The following is a 14,547-nucleotide window of genomic DNA, read 5'->3' as shown; positions in this document are numbered from 1 at the left end:
ACGTGTTCGGATGTCAAAATTACTTAACTAGAAGAATAATGCGAAAATTACACTTCAGGTCTATGTGGTTGTCTCGTTTTCGCTCAAGCCTTGACTTCTTCGTGACAAGTGTGTAATATATATTACATGCAGAGGGCATCGAAAGTAGTAATTGAAACATGAAAAGTACGGTTTTCGACGCATGTAGCATGTAAAATAAAAATCATCCATTCGTCAAGTGGAGTACAGAATAATTTCAATAATCGTCGACACATCCATTGTTTCGAAACAAAGTTTGTAACTTATTAGAGATTACAATTTTTAAATGGCGCAACGAGTTGTATAATGTCCGTTCCGGCAATGAAAGTAAATAGATAGGTATGGCCAAACGTTCAAATTTGTTCTAGCTGGAGCACATACGGATTTGCATGGCGCCACCTCAAACGAACTCATTTCTAGTGCAAATTTCCACTAGAAATGAGTTCGTTTGAGGTGGCGCCATGCAAATCCGTATGTGCTCCGGCTTGTATGGACTGGCCATACCTACTTATCTACTTTCATTGCGTTCCGGTTGTAGTATTTGAATTCTAGATACACCAGTGCGTGGTGCGTCGATCATTTTCACACTTTCCACAAGTTACGGGAATCTAGTCCAATTACGACATTATGACAGCATAGAGTACAGCTACTACAACTCCCCTAAACTTATCATTCTTTCATTCCAATGCAAAAATACTCTCCTTCGTGTCAACCAAAACCTGTGTGTGATAGTGAGTGGTCGGTTTTATAATATGGAAGTGAATATTAATTAAAGTGTTTGAGGGGAACTTCTTTTAATTTATCTTCGTATCAATTGCATGTGCTCGTAAGGCATAGTTTTATTCAAAATTCATATCTAATTAAATTAAAACGAAGTTTATTTAATAGGTCACCAGTCAAACCTAAAGCGAAAGTGCAAACGTAACAGTTCCTACTAGCTATCTGCATACGATACATCACCAATAAATTTTTGTATATCACGATGAATGATAAATCGAAAGTAATTCGAGTTGGGTCACGTAAGAGTGAGGTATAATAATTAGTTTACTTAATAATTTCGAATAATGTTTGCGTGTACCACGTAGCCATGCATTAGTTAGAGGCAAATTTGTTTACTCAGGTGGCATTTTCATTGCCTGCAAATATTCGAATTTGTCGATTTTGCCAATTTTTTGTTTTTTTAAGTGGTCTTTTGCTAAAGCATCTTTCAATTCTAACGTTACAGCTTGCCCTAATACAAACAAAACATGTCATTGCATCGCTGCAAAAATTATACCCGAACGAGAAGTTTGAGATTCGTAAGCGATTTACAATATTGACCTGGACAAATACGCGAATTAATTTCCTTTTTTCTGTTTAAAGACACCATGACAACTATGGGTGACCGTGTGTTGAACATATCATTGCCCAAAATCGGCGAGAAAGCATTATTCACCAAGGATCTTGAAGATGCCCTTACAAATGGAAGGTAAATAGACCAAATCCGTATATAAGTTGCCTGCTAATTGATCGTTAAACCAATGCCATCATAAAGTGTCGACTTTGTCGTTCATTCGCTGAAAGATTTACCAACCTGTTTGCCAGCTGGAATGGCAATCGGTGCGGTATTGGAACGTGAAGATCCTCGTGATGCTTTGGTGCTAAATCAGAAATTCGAAGGGAAAACATTGGAAACATTACCGGAAGGATCCATCGTAGGTGAGTGAAATCATTCGAATTATTTGCGGGGCCCCAAAAAAATTGTTTTCTCGTCAATCCATAGGTACATCATCGCTTCGACGAGGTGCTCAACTAGCTCGCTGTTATCCCCATCTCGTTGTCCAAGATATTCGCGGCAATTTGAATACTCGTCTCGCGAAACTAGATGCAGAAAATTCAAAATTTGCTGGCATAATCTTGGCACAGGCTGGTCTTGTTCGCATGGGATGGGATAAGCGCATCAGCCAAACGATCGAGCCAACTGATATTTTATACGCAGTCGGTCAGGGAGCATTAGCTGTGGAATGTCGTTCCAATGATGTACGAATTCTATCAATGCTGCAAAAGTTATCATGTCTGGAGACGCAATGCAAAATTTTAACGGAACGCAGTTTTCTGAAAACATTGGGCGGTGGATGCAGTGCACCTGTTGCTGTTCATACAAATTTGGAACGTCGCCGAGGAACTGATGATGACTACGAATTGAACATAACGGGAGCGGTTTGGAGTTTGGATGGAAAAATTGAGATCCAGAGCAACACAAACTGTATTCTGGATTTGGACGACAATGCCAACGAAATTATACCGAGAAAACGTAGTCGAATTGATATCAGTGAAGAAACACCATCGAAAAAGCCGACACCGAAAGCTGACAGCCCACCCATAGTCGATGACTCGAAAGCCACGTCGAGTACATCAACCGGAAAATTTGACATTGAAGCACTCATCCACTTGCATGGCGAAGCATTTCGAAAGTGTCCCTACTCGCAGACGATAAACGAAACGAAACGAGACGAGGCTGCCAAGGTTAAAGATTGTCCGATGCACCTTGTTGTCGGTCAAGATGTAATGGGAGAGTGTCCGTATGTTGATACGCAACAGAAAGTTTTGTCTGTCGGCGAAAACTCGTCGACTTCTGCTGAAGGTGATATCGCTAAGTGTCCATTTTTCAACAGTACAAAAGCGGATGCGGAGGCTACAAATGAGACGGCTGTTTTGAAATGTCCATTTGTATCTGAAAGCAAAACCGGTGAAGGTGATGTCGCACGTCCTGAATCCGTCACCGAAGTAATATTGTACTGTGGATTATATCGTCACGAATGCTATCGATTGGATGTGTTTGAGAAATGTGAAGCGTTGGGTAAAAGTTTGGCGACGAGTCTAATCGAAAACGGTGCCTTAAAAGTTATGAGCAAAGCTCAATTAGAAATAAGACAAAACATTTAGAATTCGGTTTTTGTTTTCATGTTCAAAGCTCAATTTATTTGGTGTTCTCAGGTCTTATTGTTTACTTAGTAAATAGAGTAGTGGTGTATTTGGAATAAAAGAAAGTTTTTCATTCAAATTATCGTTTCTCACTCATAAGAACGACATCGGATGCTTCACGGAAAGGCAATCCTTCGGCGTAATCTCCATAACTATATTTGTGATATCATTTCCGGGGTGATTAGTTGAATCAGGGTCGAACTGGTTACCAAAAGGCGCATCGGGCGAATTGGCTCAGAGGCGCTTAACTTTATTGGTCTGAGGAGCGACAAAAAGCAAAAGGCGCGTAGGGCATCGCCCGATCGCCCAGTATAGCCAGTACGGGCCTGAGTTGAAAGAATTTAACGGAACATCTAAAGTTTGCTACTCTTTCCAGTTATCACTCATATTCCGGACGTGAGGTGAACAAAAATTCAATAAATCATATCTAATCGCAGTCAAAATAACAATTTCGGTATCGCTTGTAGTTCTATCAACCAATATTTCCTCCTACTATTCCATCACGTACCGCTGGTTAGCTTTCGCGTTTATCAATTTTGTCGATTTAGTTAGGACAGTTGACGCGGTTTCAATAAAACATTCGAGATTTTTCTTCGATTTCATTCAATTTTATTAGCAAAAATAGAGAGTTTACATACCTTCTTGAAAAATGTTACGAGTTGAGTTATATTACGGCTGGGTTCCAACACTTTTTTACCACTTTTGGAGTTTTTTTTCCGAAATATTTACAGGTTTAGAGACTTCACGATCACAGTATGATTTTACAGTACATCATCAAGATGATGGAATTCACATATTTATGTTTCGATCGGTATTCCAAGTTAGTCTTGATCAGTATCACCATGATATTGCGAAGAGCAAGTATTTAGCAAGACGATCAGTATCGCTAAATGTTCCATCAGACTTCAGATAGTGGCAAAGGATAACGTAGTAACGTACTTGTTCGTTTACCTTTATTGATAATGGAATGAGTGTGTAAGGGATGTGTTCCTTATCAGTTCTTTTTAAATTTCCTTCCTTGCTTGTATCAACAGAGGCCAAAGTGCTTGTCATCTGAGCCAGTCAGTCACTTATCATGTACTATCCTAGCGACTTAGTTAACTGCTGTTGATCAAGTAGAGTTTCCAAAAATTTTTCCTCAAATTCCCTACGTCAGAAGAGCTTTGTCATTTTAAAAAAAAATCCTAAAGTCACCATGACTCTTACTTGAACCATCCCACCCAAATAAGCAGAAGTACAAAAACGTTTTCGAGCAGCTTATGTCAGTTTCGCTTGGTCATTGCACATAATTCTTCCATAGAATTATTTACAGAAGACAAAACCACAGTGGACGTCTGTGAAATTTAGGCGTCAAGTTTCAGCTGGTCTACTCATGCAAACGAAACTGCTCATACGTCTTTATATGCGCGCGTTGCATATATTTCATCCGTACAAGCACTTTCGTTTGTATGAGTGGATCGGCTGAAAAACAGCTGACGTAAATTCATGCCCACATTTCACTCACGTCTACTGTAACCGAATCGTTCGAAAGAATAACAACGACACGCCCTGTTCGTACACCAATTCAAGAGCATTTGACTGGCAAAACTACAATGAAAGTCAGATAGAGTAAAATAATGAAAACAGCAGTGGCACTGCCACGACAAATTGAATTAGAACAAATTCCAAAAATTTGGCATCTGAAAGCATGACGAGCCTAGCAAGAAAGTTATAAAATCCTCCCCTTAGTTGAGCCTAACACTAAACTTTAACTTTCCGATATTCAAAACGAATGCGCAGCAAAGACTTCCTGATTAACTTACGATGGACTCGAACGCTGTTTACTTGATATGGCTACAACTGTCGTCGAACGCACAACCATAGCCTAAACAACCGTTCATATACATCCTTGGTCAACCAACTTGCTTTTCGATTTTCTTTAGAATTGAACTCAAAAAAAAGTGTTCACAATTCATCGGAAGGAGCAGTCGTGCTCCTTTTTCTAGCAAAATTTTTTTGTTTGTTTTAACGTTTGCACGTTTCAATTGAAAAGCAAATGTAGGTTTTCCTCAATATATTCAAAACAGTGTTACATATTGGCGTTTAACTAGACTGTCTCAAATGATCCTTGACGACGTCCAATGCTGGCGTCTCTTCACCGAAGTCCTGAAATTGTTGGTAAAATCCGAATTGATATTCCTGTCTCATCATTACAATAGTTGATTAGCTCACCTTAATGACCACAACGGATGAGCCGCACACTTTGCGTGCCTTTCCTTCTTTGTCGATTTTGCAGAGACCTGACCATTCACCAAGCTTTTTGTTGGAATCAACTCGAATCAATGGAATTTGATGTTCGTTGCAAAGGGCGGTGATCAGTTTCTTGTATTGTGGTTCATCGCAACTTTCAGCCAAAATGCACAGAACAGCTTGACGTCTAATTCACGTACAACGAATCATATGTTAATCGAATTATCGAATTTATTTGACTCACCGCGCTATACTTACTTGTCCAAAGCTTTACATGCCTGATGTATACCATGAACCAAACCGTCAGCAATGAGAGATTTCTTCAAAACTTCTTGAAGAGCAGTGTTGATGTCCATCTTGCCACCAACATCAACGACTGGGGCAGCTGCGGCACTGAAATGAATTAATTGACCAGATTAGTTGATAGAGTTCGTTAGTTCGGATCGTAATTCTTCACTTACACTTCAATGTCAGACATTTTCGTGCGAACTTTTATACTGAAAGAAAGGAGAAACACCAAATTTAGATATTTTGGAACATAACCTCAGTTTTTAGGAACCTTTATCAAAAACAATTGGAACTGGTCACAGTTTGCAATGAATGACTAAACATCACTTTTTTTACGCAATATTTTTGTGAAAATAGGTGAAGTCTAAGGAAAATTGACAAATCTTAAATGTAAAACACGTGGCCCCATTCCGTTGATCGTAGAAATCTAACTATTTTTAACGATTTCCAAGACTTTTTTTAGTCACAGTCCATTCAGAAAGGATTTACTGTAAATATTACGTAAATCTGTGATGTTTCCACTTGTTTTTGATAAATAATTTACAAATTTACGCGGATCGAATTTTTTAGCGTACCTATACGATGACAACCGGAAAGTAAAAGAAAGAGTCAACCAAGAGTGACAGTTTTAAACAGAGGAGAACGAAGGAATTAAACACATTCATTCTGTCATTTCGAGAACATTCAATACGCAAGGTGGTTGGCACCTTTGGCACCAAAATTTGAACGATTCAGTATGGCTGTTCCCTTCATTTTATTTATACTCGATATACGCTCTTATATCCAGCATATCGAACATAATCCAATAATCGAATATCTTCGATTTGTGTTATTGAAAAACTAATTGCGTTACCGGACTCCTGATATCACGCTCACCTGAATGATTTTTTAGGTGAGTTGTCAAAGATATGCGATTCATACGCAATATATTCAATTATACTCGATATGCTGGATATACGAGCGTATATCGAGTATAAATAAAATGAAAGGAATAGCCCTGGTGTATTTGTATCTTCCATTATAAAATGGGACAGATGAGTATACAACCTTTCATGTTGAGGCACTTAATAGGTTTGTTCCAAGGCCATATGAATTGTCAAATTTCATCCATATAACCATAACCTCAATAATACCTCTGTGTAAATCGCGTAGGCGACGTTGGTCGATTTGTATGAAATATCACGTAAGCGACGTTGCTATGGATGAAATTGTCGTTGTTCGGGTTGTCAAAGTTCGTGTTTACAGTTACTTGGAACAAACCTATACAAAAATTCTGAAATTTATACCCAAGGCATTTGTATTTGTAACTATGCCTCCCTTATTTTGAAACTACATATGTCAATTTGAGGTTAGGTTGAGCAATGCACGTATGTATAGTTACATTGAGGTGAGTCCGCAGGCGACTGGCATAAATTTCAGAATTTCTTAGTTGAGGGTGACAAGCGAAAGTACATAAAATCAACCGTCCAGAACAGATGCGTATACAATTTTTCATACCAAGGGCCTAAATTACAAGAAAAATTCTGAAATTTATGCTCAAACCATGAAATAGTCATATCGTAAGGGTTACCTTGCAAAATTGCTTAAAATTGGAAAAAATGGTGTTCGTACCACAAGTTGCAAAATGCGTGAAAATGTGTTTAAGTCCAAAGTTAACAATTTACATTTTTTTAGGATCCAAACTCAACCCTATTGGTACACAGGGATGAGTAGACAGTTCGTGAAAACTGGTTGAAAAATGACTGAAAAATTGACACTCTGCAAATTGATTGAAAAATGTCAATGTGTAAATCAAAGTTTCTGTTTTATGTTATTTATTCGAGGGGAAAACCACGATTTTGTGATTAACATGGTCGATCAGTTAATCTGTTAATCAGAAACATAAGTTTTGTGAATCCAAACGGTTAATCGGTGATTAACATTGATTAACCGCTATATTTCACGTTTATTTGTAGTTTTGCGACTATTCCCCCGGTGAAATGCTGGTAAATCACCAATTCGTCATCATGTTAATCACTGGTTAATCATGTTAATCCCACCAAAAAAAAGAGTGGTTTTTCCTCGGATTTATTGATTAGTTTTTAGTTGAAATTATTCCCTTTTCGTTCTGGAGTGCGAAATATTGAATTTTAACTAATAAATTATCAATTAATCACATGAAGCAGAAACTTTAATTCTCACATTCAAAACTACGCGCCGCAATTTTTCAATCATTTTGCAGAGTGTCGTATTTTCAGCCATTTTTCACAAACTGTGTGCTCGCCTTAAGTAGGTACCAATAGCGCATAGTTTGTGTTCCAATAAAATATAAATTATTAACTTTGGACGCATTTTGCAACTTGTGGACCGAACATCATTTTTGATGGACTGTGACTGTCTAATGTCACCTCCGAGGAAATATCGATTTTAAAAACGGATTCTAACGTACCCATTTTCATATTATTTTGACAAAAATAATGAGTGCGCGTTCAAGATCGACAGATTTTGAAGAATCGCTCAAACCTGGTATGTACATTCATTGCACATCTCTACCTTTGGATCCTTTAGATCTTAGCCATATTAGCAGCAGACATGAAACGTATCGAATCGTTTAGGGAATTAAATGGTTTCTAAACTTCGAAAGTCATGATGGAGATGGAGTGTATATATTTTCGATTGTGCCATTACGTACACTCAAATTGTTGATCATTACACTTTAATTCTTAAAGAAAAATTATTTTCAATTATTTCAAATGTTATTTTGCTGCGCTGTGCATTTAGTTTAGTTTACCGCGATAATAGCTGATAAAGCATAAAACGTGTGGTACGTCTCCGAATATAATAGGCAACGATTGCAGTTCGCCATTTAATTTTTTCTTGTTCTTTTATACAAAGAAATTGATATTCCGAAGTGCCAATTTTGTTTTGTATTTGTTTGATACAATCCTTTTCTAATTGAAAGATCCCCTCCGGCTGTCCTGCGATGGATGATGAACGCGAAGAAGGCGAAATCGTGGATTTGAATGACGATGATTTTTATGAAAATATTATTTCTTCCGATGATGAAGTTGTTATTGAAGAAGATGAAGATGATCTTCGTAAAAGGATCCTAGAGTTAGAGGCCAAAAATTCAGAACTGGAAAAAATCGCTTCGATATCCAAAATTTATGATTATGGTGAGTGTGCACATTTCAAAATATCGGCTCTGCTTGCTGGCGAATTAAATTGTTCCTACTATCTTACTGATAAATCGTTGAAATTTCAACGTTTAGCGCCAGATAGAAATACCGTGTATGGTACGTTAGATTAGATTGAGAAGAAGAAACAAATTCGGCATCTGGACTAGAGCGTTGTTACGCCGATTTCGTCCAAATATTTAACTTGAGCACAGTGTCGAATCGATGTTTAACCTTTTTATTGCATTATATAGTTATACTTGTGATAGCATTTGGTTATGTATTAATTGAAGCTTACTGATAAGCTGACATTGAACATTGAACTCATTGACTTTTTTCTCTGGCTTCTTTCAATGATTTTGAGTAAACTCTCAATTCTCTCAACATCACTGCAAAATGGATTATTTTAGTAAGCAGAAAGTTTGGTGAGCGCTGGTATATTACGTTCATTAAGCAAGGCAATCCTAAAAATCTGACTTATTTAGGCTATTTCAAGACCTTGACATTATCCACTGATTTTGATAATGAATATCCAGGCAGACTCCACTCAAATTTACATTTTTCAGATTTTTTCCAATCCAAATTTTGACTGATTTTTACTGGTCCTTCATCTGGTGAACTGTTGGACTTTGAAGATTTTCCAATTTTGTGCCAAAACAAGATAAAGTGGAATTAAATTAGGCGACCGTTCCATTTCTCGGTTGTTGCATGCACGTCTTGATAGTTTATACATTCGGTTCGGAAGTAATTTGAGTTTCGCTTTTCCTTTTACTAACTTCAATTGATGCCAGACAAATATTTTGCCAATAATTCCGACTTTCCCAAACGTGTATTGAACAAGCCATCCCGAATTAGAATGTTTTTCCCAGTACCTCCATATCCTACACCTGCTAACAAAATCATTTTCGAAAATAAGGTTTAGGTTGTGGGTCAAGTAATTTCATTGATTTGGTTGATGATGATGACGGTGGTGACGATGATGAGAGCTACTTTAGACAACCGTCCAAATACGAATACTCCAGTTATACTTCCTCGCGAAGAAAGAGTAGCCATAACAAACGACGGAAAGCGAACCGACATGAGTGCAAAAAGTCCAAACGTTACAAACCGTACAAATCGGACAGGCGTAAAAAACCATCACAACCGAACCGGTCAAGAGTTAATAGCGATAGTTCGTCGGACGACGAATTTCAATACACAACAAACGAGCGCAACAAATTGCAAGCTGCACTGAAACGAAACATTTCTTCCACTAACTCGACCACACTGAAGCGAAAATTGATCGGTGTGTCCCAGACTGTTGAGGATTTTATCAAGGAGAAAGAAGATGTCGGCGACGAAGACATATCAACGAGTATGGAGATAATGAAATTGCTGAACAAAATCAATATCGAAGAAATTGCACCCAAGAAGAAAGCCACCGTTCTGGAGGAGGATACTGAGGCTGGTTTGACCGAACAAGAGTTGCGGTTAATTGCTTTAAAGTCTGCGATACTCAAAAAAGCCGAAGCGAGGAAAAAACGGAAGATTATCGAAACGCAGCCGTATTCACCAACGGACGATGTTGATGTTGAGAAGGCTATCGTCAATTCGAAACCCAAAGATGAATTGGACAATATGGAAATCAGTCCGCCTGTGTCGCCTACAAATCAGGATGGTTGCCTTCAACCGATCGACATGGAACTAGAATCTGACGATGAAAGTCAGATACTCTTAAATACTCAACAGGAAGTACTTCCAACGTTAGCTGCACGAACAACAGATGTTACCGTGAAAGACGTACCACAATCTATAATTTTACCTGTACCTGATGAAATAAGCCTAATCAACGCCAAAGTACCTGAAGACGCCGATCGGATCAAATTATCTTTTGATTCCGTGGAACAACGGAAACTACAGGAAGAAGACGAAGACGACGAGGAAGCATTACGTGCGTCTCTTTTAGCCACCTTAACTGCTAAAAAGAAAACGACATCAAACACCTCAACCAAAAAGACATCAATCGAAGAAAATCCACTGCCTTCGGAGAAGACTACTAGTGACACGTCAGTAGAAACGGAACGCTTACGTAAACAAGCAATTTCATCGATAGGAAAACGAAAACATCTTTTGCCAAATCCATTCGCACAAAAATTCTCGGTACAAGTTCCTATGCCAATGGAAATGAGCATGCCCAAGCCCATGGAAATGAGCATGCCTCAAATTACGTCCAACCTAAAAACGGCTCTGAAGCGAATCTTAAGCGAAAAAGATAAACAAAATGTTGAAGGCGACGCAAAGGTGGACGTATGTCGGATTCATCAACCCCAAAAACTTATCTCCGAAACTGCCAAAGAAATTCCAGCCGGTGAAATCAAATTTAAAACGACGCAAGCAGAGATCATCGAACTCAAAAATATTGCACAGAAACTGAACGGTGGAATTTTTACGCTGAAAAGCATGTCAAACGAACCTACTCCAATCGTACAAAAGCCAAAAGCCACAAGCGAACCTACTGTAATTGTGAAAAAGCCCTGTGAACCGAGTGCTAAGGATTGCGATATGCTGAACAATGTTACCAAAAGCGAACCTACTGTCAACTTGAAAAAGACCTGTGAACCGAGCACTAAGGATGGCGATATGCTGAACAATGGTACCACAAGCGAACCTACTGTAATCGTGAAAAAAACCGGTGAACCGATTGCTAAGGCAAACGATGCGCCGAAAAAAGTTACGTCAAGTGAACCTCCTGGAACCGCGAAAAAATCCTTGGAACCGACCGCTAAGATAAACGATGTGCTGAAAAATGTTACCAGTAACAATGCCGCTGTGGAAACTAAAACGAAAGACTTAGCAGCTGTTCCACTGGTTATATCCAATAAGATCGAAACAACTTCGCTCGACAAAACTGATACTGCGATTCGATCGCTGAAAGCTGTTGCTCAAAAGAAAGTGATCGCTGAACCACATTTATCGTTAAACCAAAAAGAAAACCAACAGCTACGGAAGGTCGCTGTTGCATCGAAGCGCGCTTCTGACGAGAAACCACCAGTTGCAAAGAAACCCAAAGTAGTAAACAATGTGCATAATGTCAAAGTGAGCAGAGTGATAACAACGCCAGTCGAGAAACCAGTTAAGAAGTTGATCATTCAATTGAACAACTCTGATACGGATTCGGATGATTTCGGATTAGGACAAGAGAATGTGGAAACTACACTGAACTGTAAATCGTATTCTGGTGTTGCCAGCCCGGCCAGTTACACTTATTCACCTGCATCGCCTGCCAACTTAGCTGACAACAAGTCGTCCGATACCGTTCCACCAAAGGATGACCACTTTCAACGAAAATTGGACGAATATTTGAAGAGTGCTCGAACAAGGGTTGAACAAACTAAGCAGGAAACGAAACCCATAAAAAAGTCTCCGTCGGTACGTCAACTGAAATTTGTGTTGTTGTTGACCAGGTCAACGTAAAAAGTTTGTTTTCTCTTATTTTACAGTTGGTCAGCCATTTACCGCCTTCCTCTCAGCTAGAATATCGTAAACTAATCAGCCGTATGGCTCTGCTCGAAAAGCAGAAACAGCTGAAACTTACAAAGTCGAAAATTGCTGCTTCGAAGCCGAAACCAAGCAGCAACATCTCCATCACAATTGCGAACGACTTGTTCAACCATAAACCAAAGTCAGTAGTACCGATTGAGCCGATTGCACCATTAAACGGCAATGACATTAGCTCACTGAAGGACAAGCAAAGGGAAGATGTGGTCTCACTTCGAAGTGTTGATCCACCCATTCCTGTAGAAAGCAGCAATGTGACTCGCACGCCTACCACAACTGTTGTTAGCGGGACTAAATGCAACAACTCAAATGTACCAGTAATGGATGTTGAGCAACCAAAATCGGTTCCAACTGAAGCCAAGGAGACAGACAAGTCGCTGTTGATGCAGAATTTCTCAGCATTATCCGCGCACGATAAACAGGAAATATTGCAGAAATCCGAAGCGGAATACATGAGTTACAGGTGAATATTATGCCTTAGAGTGCTTCAAGTCTCACCCATTATAAATCCGTTTTCGATTCCATTCCAGTGACTTATATCTCGTCGATCTAAATAATATGTCGCAGTTGGTGAATCAGGCACGTCAAGAGAAAGAGAAACAGTTCCAGATCGAGTCCGAAATAGAAGAACTGGAAGCCCGAGTTCACGAACTGAAAAATCAGCTGGTCAAACAGAAGGTGTCCGTATCGAAGCTTTATCCGGTCATATCATCGTCGCACAAGAATATTATGAAAAAGCGAAGCCAATCGATGCAGTTGCACAAAAAGTGTTGCTACGTTGGCAATAAAATTGTCGGAGCTGATTACAAGTGAGTATCGTTCGTTTGGTTTGCACTGAACTCACTGTAAGAGTTTTAAAGAGTAATAGGACGCAATTTTGTGTAAGGATTCCCGGCGACCCGAAGGCAGACATTGCGCAGAAAGTAAGATCGTTATCGTCGGAAACCAAACTGCTGCGGAACATGAGGAAACCGGTCGTCAATGGATTGAAAGCACCCATCAGCACCGACGGAAAATTCTTGGAAACGGAACTTGTGTGCGAAGACGTAAGTTAAATTTCTCATTTTTTTCGAATAATCTGCAAGCATCTGGAAAACGTTTGTTTGTGTTACAAGACCCCTGTCACGACTGCCGCTTCTACGATACCATCCAAAAGACCAGACGACGTTCCACCATCAATTAACGGTGTAAGTATTCCATCGGCTGCATGTTAGCTTGGTATAATGTTTTTGTGTGCTGCATCGAAAACGTTTCAGACATGCGACAACATTCCAGCGCCCAACTCCATGGCGAATTACAAGTCACCCCTTGATCATATGGGAAATATCGGGTAAACGAACACATCGACTGTCGTTTCCATTTTAAAATTTTTATTTTTCTCTTCCCGCACAGTATCACTAATCCTGATTCAATTGTTTGTCCATTTCAACTGTTGGGACAGTGCGAAGATAAAGAATGCACTTATCAACATTTATCATGATAAATCGCGAATTACATAAAATATCGATATCATCATCCCCATCCCCCATTTAATCCTCCGTTTTCACATGTGAAATTGCGCGCCCAATTCTGTGAGGGTAAGTGAAAATTTAACGAAATTATTTACACATTAGATCCTAGGTGGCAACAAAAAAAGCCCGTCTCTAAAAAGAATTTAAGTGAAAATGACAAATAAGTTTGTGAACAGTGAAGAAGAAGAAAATAAACTTCATCGATGCAGTGAAAATGTCTCGAGTGTAATTTTTAAAGATACGGATGGCGAAACATCCAAAAAAAAAAATCAAATAAAAAATAATGAACAGCTCCCGTGGTATTTTTATATTCGATTGTTTCAAAACGTTTTTGTACATAATAAACGATTCGGTTACGCATACAATTGCAACTAAAGTTTTTTTTATTTTTTTATCCTTCCAATATTCCCTTAATGCGCTGATGCGATTTCATACAGTAAAATCATGCTGATGATGCTTGCTCAGCTCATGTGTCGCGACATGTCGTCTATGAAAGAAAGTTAAGTAAATTCACTTCTGTACTCAATCGAATATTTCAGCATGCATGTGAAATACAGCCACTCAAAATCTACAGTCGACGTCAGTGAAATTCATACACGAATTTGCTTCAGCTGTTTTCCAGCTGGTCCAGTCATACAAACAAAAGTGTTCAATCATACATCTTCATATGAGTCAAACGCACGGTAGTGGTAAAACCGTATAAAGACGTATGATCCGTTCTGTTTGTATGAGTGAGCCATCTGAAAAACAGCTGAAGCAAGGTAGTCATATTTGGTTCAGAGAAAAGTCTTTCACCGATCGCCATCGCTTTCTTTGGAACGGGTAAGCATATCACCAACAACAGA

General features: G+C 38.9%; 3 protein-coding genes across 7 annotated transcripts; 2 read left to right on the top strand and 1 right to left on the bottom strand.

Moving 5' to 3' along the window:
* Positions 1 to 672: 672 nt before the first annotated feature.
* LOC119066195 (porphobilinogen deaminase) lies at positions 673 to 3,061 on the top strand. 3 transcript variants are annotated; one of them, XM_037168514.1, is made up of 6 exons: positions 673 to 749; positions 907 to 1,048; positions 1,244 to 1,316; positions 1,381 to 1,486; positions 1,553 to 1,716; positions 1,781 to 3,053. In XM_037168514.1, exons 2-6 carry the CDS (start codon positions 1,001 to 1,003, stop codon positions 2,941 to 2,943), a joined length of 1,554 nt encoding a protein of 517 aa, XP_037024409.1. In that variant the 5' UTR covers positions 673 to 749; positions 907 to 1,000; the 3' UTR covers positions 2,944 to 3,053. The 3 variants fall into 3 exon arrangements, with proteins under 3 accessions (XP_037024409.1, XP_037024407.1, XP_037024408.1); XM_037168512.1 differs by having other exon boundaries at positions 689 to 844; positions 1,781 to 3,061; XM_037168513.1 differs by having other exon boundaries at positions 703 to 844; positions 895 to 1,048; positions 1,781 to 3,055.
* A 1,959-nt stretch (positions 3,062 to 5,020) lies between these two features.
* Positions 5,021 to 6,125, bottom strand: LOC119066200 (40S ribosomal protein S12). Its single transcript, XM_037168520.1, has 5 exons — positions 6,075 to 6,125; positions 5,673 to 5,708; positions 5,470 to 5,604; positions 5,194 to 5,398; positions 5,021 to 5,127 (listed from the first exon to the last, which is right to left on the bottom strand). Exons 2-5 carry the CDS (start codon positions 5,687 to 5,689, stop codon positions 5,065 to 5,067), a joined length of 420 nt encoding a protein of 139 aa, XP_037024415.1. The 5' UTR covers positions 5,690 to 5,708; positions 6,075 to 6,125; the 3' UTR covers positions 5,021 to 5,064.
* A 1,995-nt stretch (positions 6,126 to 8,120) lies between these two features.
* LOC119066189 lies at positions 8,121 to 14,073 on the top strand. 3 transcript variants are annotated; one of them, XM_037168502.1, is made up of 10 exons: positions 8,121 to 8,302; positions 8,441 to 8,654; positions 9,571 to 11,118; positions 11,236 to 12,062; positions 12,134 to 12,654; positions 12,722 to 13,000; positions 13,078 to 13,237; positions 13,307 to 13,378; positions 13,448 to 13,521; positions 13,584 to 14,073. In XM_037168502.1, the coding sequence occupies exons 2-10, from the start codon at positions 8,462 to 8,464 to the stop codon at positions 13,669 to 13,671; spliced, it is 3,762 nt and encodes a 1,253-aa protein (XP_037024397.1). In that variant the 5' UTR covers positions 8,121 to 8,302; positions 8,441 to 8,461; the 3' UTR covers positions 13,672 to 14,073. The 3 variants fall into 3 exon arrangements, with proteins under 3 accessions (XP_037024397.1, XP_037024395.1, XP_037024396.1); XM_037168500.1 differs by having other exon boundaries at positions 13,060 to 13,237; XM_037168501.1 differs by lacking the exon at positions 8,121 to 8,302 and having other exon boundaries at positions 8,319 to 8,654; positions 13,060 to 13,237.
* Positions 14,074 to 14,547: the final 474 nt, after the last annotated feature.

The sequence above is a fragment of the Bradysia coprophila genome, chromosome IV, assembly GCF_014529535.1.
Source record: "Bradysia coprophila strain Holo2 chromosome IV, BU_Bcop_v1, whole genome shotgun sequence".
Classification (NCBI taxonomy): domain Eukaryota; kingdom Metazoa; phylum Arthropoda; class Insecta; order Diptera; family Sciaridae; genus Bradysia; species Bradysia coprophila.
Note: the sequence above shows the minus strand (reverse complement) of the source record. Positions and strands in the feature narration are given on the sequence as shown.

Bases quoted from the DNA above. Each gene is read 5' to 3' on its own strand.
- LOC119066189 (XM_037168500.1), top strand. From the start codon at position 8,462: ATGGATGATGAACGCGAAGAAGGCGAAATCGTGGATTTGAATGACGAT. The intron at 13,001-13,059 runs GTGAGTATCGTT...AAAGAGTAATAG, and splicing joins ATTGTCGGAGCTGATTACAA to GACGCAATTTTGTGTAAGGA. The intron at 13,379-13,447 runs GTAAGTATTCCA...AAAACGTTTCAG, and splicing joins TTCCACCATCAATTAACGGT to ACATGCGACAACATTCCAGC.
- LOC119066200 (XM_037168520.1), bottom strand. The intron at 5,399-5,469 runs GTAAGTATAGCG...TACGTGAATTAG, and splicing joins GCATGTAAAGCTTTGGACAA to ACGTCAAGCTGTTCTGTGCA. The intron at 5,128-5,193 runs GTGAGCTAATCA...CAACAATTTCAG, and splicing joins CATCCGTTGTGGTCATTAAG to GACTTCGGTGAAGAGACGCC.
- LOC119066195 (XM_037168512.1), top strand. From the start codon at position 1,001: ATGAATGATAAATCGAAAGTAATTCGAGTTGGGTCACGTAAGAGTGAG. The intron at 1,049-1,243 runs GTATAATAATTA...CTAACGTTACAG, and splicing joins TTGGGTCACGTAAGAGTGAG to CTTGCCCTAATACAAACAAA. The intron at 1,317-1,380 runs GTAAGCGATTTA...TTCTGTTTAAAG, and splicing joins GAACGAGAAGTTTGAGATTC to ACACCATGACAACTATGGGT.